The sequence below is a fragment of the Cynoglossus semilaevis genome, chromosome 3, assembly GCF_000523025.1.
Source record: "Cynoglossus semilaevis isolate Cse_v1.0 chromosome 3, Cse_v1.0, whole genome shotgun sequence".
NCBI classification, from domain to species: Eukaryota; Metazoa; Chordata; class Actinopteri; order Pleuronectiformes; family Cynoglossidae; genus Cynoglossus; species Cynoglossus semilaevis.
The window spans coordinates 6872592-6879742 of NC_024309.1; the positions used below are offsets into that span (position 1 = coordinate 6872592).

Below are 7151 nucleotides of genomic sequence, written 5' to 3' on the forward strand. Positions count from 1 at the left end.
TGGCTGCAGCATCAGCAGCCGCCGCCGCCGTGGTGGTGGTGGTGGTGTGGCCATGTCTGGCATCACTGTAGTCAGACAACAGAAATTGACAATTAAGTCAAGTTGATCAAAGTGTCAGCTAAAATTGACTTCACCCAGTTTGGGTTTCAGGCCTCAGCTCTGGCCTTCAGAGTCATGCTCAGGCTCTGCTTTGGGGACAGAGAGGAACCATCATCATTATCATCATCTTCTCCTTGCCTTCTTTCACATCTATATCCCTTATCTGGGCTTGGTCGTGCTGGAGTCCCACTGAGACACCCCACCTGAGACGGAATAGCTTCACCACCAGAGCCGTAGTCACAGATCACTTTGTCAAAAATATCCTTCCAAATCTGAGTCCAATCAGCCTGAGACGGCAACGGGCGGCCGGAGATGGTTAACTAAGTTCAGCAGAGACTTGAAGAATCGGACGTCTGCGCACAAAAGACCCCCTCACCTCCTCTATATCTTCCTATCTTATCGTACACGATGGTTAAACCAATTTCTTTCTAGGCTTTTATTATATTTGAACTCTTATGTGAAGAGAACCACCACTGGGAGAAAGCAACGAGAGTGAAGGTTTCATTCGTCCATCTTCCTTCATTTATTTATCTGCTACACCTCAATCTTTTTCAGGGTCAGGGGGCTGGAGCCGATCCCAGCAGTCATTTAGTGAGGTCCATCGCAGGGCAACATAAATAGACAAACAACCATTCAATCTCACGCTCATACCTATGGTCAATAAAGGGGGTCCAATTAACTTAATCTTCATGTTTATTGGCTGTGGGGAAAAACAGAGAATCCAGAGAAAATGTACAGGTAGAACACATAAAACAAAGTCTACACAGGAAGTGGGGCTGGTCCCACCTTGGTAGATGTGGAGTTATTGCAGAGAGTGCGCAGCAGGTCAAGATTTGTGTGTGTGTGTGTGTAATTTTCAAATAGAGATTTCTGATTCATCTGGTGAGTAAAAAGTGTAATTCTAATGATCACATTTGTCAACAAACAGCTTGCGGGGGTTAACTAGACAACCAAAACAGATTATGCTGTGTGTGTGTGTTGTGATACAGGCATATCACGAATAATCCCTGATATGTTGAGAGCAGTTTCCCGTCAATGCTTACAAAGATTCAACGAGAAACGTTCTCTAACCAACGAGATTCAACGAGAAACGTTCTCTAACCACGCCGAGATGTTTTTCTTTCCCTGTCTCTGTCTGAAAGTGCCGAACATTTTCTGTGAGATTTAACTGGGATTCAAATGACACGCCGGATGACATTCAGTGTAATCTTCCAAATATCTCGCGATGGAAAAGCACATGAAAGATAGGATTCATGGAGCTCAACGTAAATGGCATATAAATGAGTTTACTAAAAGTTGACCTTCAGAGCCCATTCTGCTTCAGAAGAAAATGTTTTAATGTCTGCTTTATGGTGCTCGGAGATAATGGGTGGCTTATTAGGAAACATTTCCCCCTGTTGTATAACCAGTGAGAATAAAGGGATTCAGAGAATAGCTCACTGGCATCTGTTCGATGCAGTTACCTTGTGTGGTAATGGATTAAGCTAAAGTTCATGGTCATGTTATTTATACAGATTATATATGGACGTTTTCATAGTTTTAAATTCTCTTCATAATTAATCCTTCAGGAATTGCTAATAAATTCTTGTCAGTTGGTCACGGTCTCACGTAAAGCCCAATGTTTAAAAAATGATTTCGGTTGATTTTCTTTTTAAATTCACATAAATAATACAGTACTTGAAAAGTAGTAAAGCAACATGAAAATGTAATACTCATTCATTCTATTTAGTAGAAATGTCTGATAAAGTATGGTGACCTGATCCCCAGCAATACAATATAGAATAAAGATATTTAGGTCAGATAATATGGGTCACCGAACGAGGTCGCAGGGCATCTAGTTTAGATTTTTTTTAGTTTGGTTTAGACCAGGGATGGAACAATATCATACTCAGAACCATTACTGGTCCGATATTGGTCAAAATGTCAGGATCAAACATCGAAAAAAACCAACTAGAGCCAGTCCAGTCCGATACCTAAGCACAAATGCGCCACTTAGCTTTGCGCGACATGCTGTAAAAAGGGACGCTATAGCCTTAGCAACGGAAGCTGTAGCAGAAAAGATGGTGTCGGATTGATATCAGTATCTGCTGATACTTCAAGTTGCAGTATCAGTATAGGACATGAAAAAGTTGCATCGAGCTATCTCTAGTTTAGACCAGGAGAGAGTATGCTAGCTACCACATTAGCAATGCTGCTACCTGATATTGAGTGCACCAAATCTGCATGTTTATGCGCCGACCAGATTGACCAATAAAGAGCTAAATGCTAAATGCCTTCCAGGACCATTCAGACAAAGAGTTAACGATGTTGGCTGACCTCTTTTTTGGCCCTTTGTTTTTTCTTACTTCTGATCAAATCCTCTATCTGAGTTTGGTAGTCGTGGGTGGAAAGTATAGGTCGGCCTTCTTATAAAGAAAATCGGTCTCTAGCTCTGTTGTCTGATTTCACAGCATAACCGTCTGTCTCACAGTTTGCTGCAGTGTTGTGTAACATGGTGTGATTAAGCCTGGTGGCATGACCATATTGCGAGGATACGAGTTGTGAACCGTTGTGCTGGGGTAGAAGTGAAGCTCCATTGAGCACAAATGCAAAGTGCAGAAAAGAGTGCACTGTAAGCTGCAGCTTTTGTTAAAAAAAAAAAAAAAAGCTTTATTACTTGTACATAATGACTAGAACCCAAATGTTACTCTTATTTGAGAATTAAAATCTCGTCTAGTATTGTGATTTTTTTTTCATAGTAGTCATTGAATGTTTGAACTGAACTGAACTGAAAAGCCAACTGTCCAGGGCAGGGTCCGACAAATGTGTGGCTCACGGACCAAAATGTGGTTCAAAACTTGACTGGCGGGCCGGTTCAGTATTGGTTGATTGTAGTATGCCCTGTGAAATAATTTAAATAAAATGTACAAGAATAAACTTTGAAAGATAATTTGGCACATTTGATATCTGCTGCCATCTAGTGGCATCTACAGAAATTACAGTCGATTTGTTATAATGCATGTAACAGAAGCCTTGACATCAGTCATTACCGTACCTTTTACCAGTGTTTAGCTGGCCGGATTAGAAAGCTCTGCGAGCCATATTTGGTCCACGGGCCGTAGTTTGCCTTAGGTCTGGTCCAGAACTGCAAAAATCACTGACTGTTGCAGCGGTTGTGAACAAATGTATTTAAAAAATATGAGTGCTTTTGGTTGTGAACATTATTCAGTGGCAGAAAAAAAAATGTATTTAAAAAATATGAGTGCTTTGGAATTATTACTACATCTATTGTTGTTGTTCTTGTTTGTTTTCAACTTGGAAATTGATTTAACTGAAAGTATTTTATCTGGATCTGCTATCACTGAAGGGTTGAAACAGTACTGTTAGCATCATCTGGCTGACACGTCCTGTGGTCTAAAGATTTTTGTCGACTACTGAAGACTTTCCCTGATTGGATTCTGTACATTACCTACTCCCACGTTGGTGGTACAGACATAGATTTCACTTCCTTGTCCAAAATCCCTCGGACATACAGACTGGAAAAGTAAGTAATTGAATGTCCAACTTTCTGACTTCCTGACCAACAGCTGACCTCAGTGTGACCACCCCCCCCCCTTCTGGTGTGTCTTCCAGTTAGCCTGCTAACAATAAGGAAGCAGTTGCTCCTTGATAATGTTACATTCCCAGTCTTCAAATGCATGTATCTGTGCGAAGAGTGAAGAGCGCTGCAGGCTTTTGACTCGACTCTACCTCTGACCCTTTCTTCTTCTCTTTTTTTTTTTTTTTTTGTATTTCTTGCGATGCCTCTGATTATTCCTAGTTTTTAAAAACAGAATAGTGCCTCTGGGTGTGACTGCGCTCTCTTTCATTCATCTCCTGTCCTCCTCTCTCCGGCAAACTGAAGGCAACCTCGGTGCCAATTTCATGGCAGGGTAGCGAGGAGCGCAGCAGAAATTATCCACTGCAAAATTGATCTAAACAATCGCAAAGTGGAACGGCACGGAAAAGCAGGAAAATGAAATTGGGAGAGTCTGTTACCTTTTTGAACTCGCCCTATCACGCAGGAGGAATGGCTGTGTGCTGCTTACAGGCAGTGGCAGCTGTTGAACTCGCGATGTAAACAGTACTGTGGCGCTACACTGCTATAAGTAATAAATGTTTTCTGTACGGTCATATTGCAGATTCATTACCGTGTGAATTTTGTATGTCTATCAGACATATATTGTTTTTTTTTGTTCCATTCGCAAATGAACGTGAATTAATAAAAGTCTTTACTTGCGAGGAGACAATATGATATAGTCATGATGAACCTTTCATTTTCTCTTCACTTTTCGGTTCCACCCACTTCAGACTTCCTATTTTTCCTCCATGTGAATTGCGTTTTCCTCCCTACCACACCACATTACCTCAGATTCTGCCTCCCCTGCCCTCCTTCGCTTGTCAAGACTCTCCTGCCACAGTGCCATCTGGGCTGAGGCAGATAAAAGCTCCTGTGCCGCCCGGCGGTGCCTGCAGGTCTGCCAGCAGCCAGCGACGCCTGACTTTCCGAGAAGATGGGAGAGATTTGTTGCAGCTAGGAAGGAAGGAATGGCATTCAGTTAACTTGCCGATCCACACAGCCCCAACCCATGTCTGCCTGTCAGTCAAACAGGCTGTCACATGACCAAGCACTGGCCCTCAATCCAGTGAAAAAAAAAAAAAGAGAAAAAGAAAGACAGGATGATTTGTGATCTGTGGTCTCTCTCCCTTTGTCTCATTGCCCACAGTTGGACTGGTGCACTGGTCACTGTGTCAGATTAGGGGATCACCGAGGTCCATGTTGGTGTGGTGACTTGATTGACAGACTGACAGAGTGTCCTGGACTGGTGACTACACACCAACGAGTCGACTGTCAACAAACAAACTGTGCCTGAAACCTTTAGTCAACCAACACTGGACTCTTTATTATTGAACAACATGGTTTAACACAATGCATTCTTGTTTTTTTTTTTTTTTTACCTTTTTTATTGAACAACATGGTTTAACACAGTGCATTCTTGTTTTTTTGTTGTTTTTTTTTAATAACACTAATGTGTTCATAATTAGTTGAATTATTTCTATTCATTCACAGAGGAATGACTGTAGACATTAAGGCCTGTTAGGACCTATTATTATTATTAAAATACTATTGAGAACCTGATATAATTTGAACCCCTTCGTTACGTGGACAGGTTAATTGCTCACACATACTCTGCTTTCCAAGTAAATACCACTTCATCGTCATTGGACTCTTTACAGCCAATCAACACGCAACATTCCACGCAGTGATGTCCTGATGTAGCCTCAGGTGACGCAAAACGTCACAGGCAACTGTCACTGCTGATAAAATACTGTAACATTTGCAACCACCGATGTGGACGCTACATCGGCTCCAGCACCTGTAAATCAAGTCACAGGCGGCGGAGTTTCTGCTATGCTTGTTCACAACAAGTGCACTGCGTTTCTTTAACTGGTTTTCGACTCGGTCCTCTCCAGAGTGATACACAGAGGCTCCTGAAAGAGAGGGTGCGATGTGATTTCAGTCCATAAGTGGAGGGGAGCCAGCTAATCCTGACTGGTGTGGTGTGATAGTGGACTCTGACAGAGATGCTTACTCACCCTGGTGAGAGACGTGTGGATATGGACTTTAGCCAATATCAAGAATGACCTCGTCCTCAACTTTCTTTTCTTTTAGACTTCTTTTATTATTATTATTATTACTACTACAGACAGCCAGAGGCATGATTTTCTTTAGAGAAAATTACATGTATTGATCCTCTCTCAAAAATGATGCCCAAGAAACAGAGGTGAACCATCAGTCAGTTCTCAAAACACTTGATGAATATGACTTGTGAATATATAAATACTTGTGTGTGGGGAAAATGAGACTGTTTATTTGAAATTATGACCTAAACAAACATCGGACTGAATGTGGACCCATTCACTATAGCTTCTATCTATCCATCCATCCATCCATCCATCTGTCCATCCAGCCTGCAGCTAACAAGCTACCATGTTCTTTTCTGGTGCTGTAGTTGCATTAACATTAACCAGTTGTATTTCTTCTTGTGTCACAGGGCTGGACCTCAGGCACGCCCAGGTGGTGGCCTTATCCACGGGCACCAAGTGTATAAACGGCGAGTACCTGAGTGACCAGGGACAGGCGGTCAACGACTGTCACGCCGAAGTAACGGCCCGCAGAGCCCTGCTCCGCTTCCTGTACTCACAACTTGAACTCCTCCTAAGGTAACAGCTTTAACCTGCGCTGTTTCTGTGAGACACGGGTATTAGGTCAATGTCACATCTGTGGTATTTATAGTACTAACAGGCTGAAGCAGCTGAGCCGCAGCAGTCGATCATCAGTCTGGGAAGATGGCTTGTTATTGATTAATCAATTGCCTCCATCTTCTGCTTCTTCGCTGGTCATTTGCACTGCACTGACCTCAGAGGGGGAAACTGCAAAAACTCTAACTGAAGAGATAAGATAAATGTCGCCTTTATTTATTTTGATAGACAGAGAGATGATGCAGCTCAAAAACTCACCTCTATACTTTTTCGTCTTAAGAGTTTTACTTTTATGATGTGTCTTTGCTGGTATAGGGGTTACTGCATTCAGCATCAAACTCAACTCTTACAAGCTAAATGGCTAATTAGCCTGTACCTGATATCCTAAGGCATCGGTCCCTAATATTTAGCATGTTTGCTACACCTGACTAGTAGCACTGGTCAATCATGGCAGGATTGTTAGGAAGTGTAGAATTTAAAAAATAACAATGAAACAACAAAACTGCGGCCTAGTACAAAATGATCCATAGACTGGTACTGGGCCCCAGACCAGGGGTTGGGCACCCCTGTCCTCAGGTCCCATACTACAACAGTACGTTCTACTGCACAGTGCTTTCCCAAAAGTTTTTCCCCCTCAGTGACAGGATGATGACTTTTGACTTAAAGTGCCTTCACTGCACAAGCATTTATTTTGTTCTCGAGCCCCCCCGCCCCCGCCCCTGCCCCCCCTCCCCCCCCCCCCCCCCCCTCTCCTCCCTCGCCCGGCCCCC

At 42.7% G+C, this 7151-nt stretch overlaps 1 protein-coding gene across 1 annotated transcript in view; it reads left to right on the forward strand.

The window, feature by feature from the left end:
• The window catches only part of adarb2 (adenosine deaminase RNA specific B2 (inactive)), a 155938-nt gene that overhangs the window by 129615 nt on the left and 19172 nt on the right, over positions 1-7151 (forward strand). Inside the window, exon 5 of the mRNA XM_008307672.3 lies at positions 6174-6342. Within this exon, the coding sequence (XP_008305894.1) occupies positions 6174-6342 (169 nt within the window). The remainder of the gene's footprint in view (positions 1-6173; positions 6343-7151) is intronic.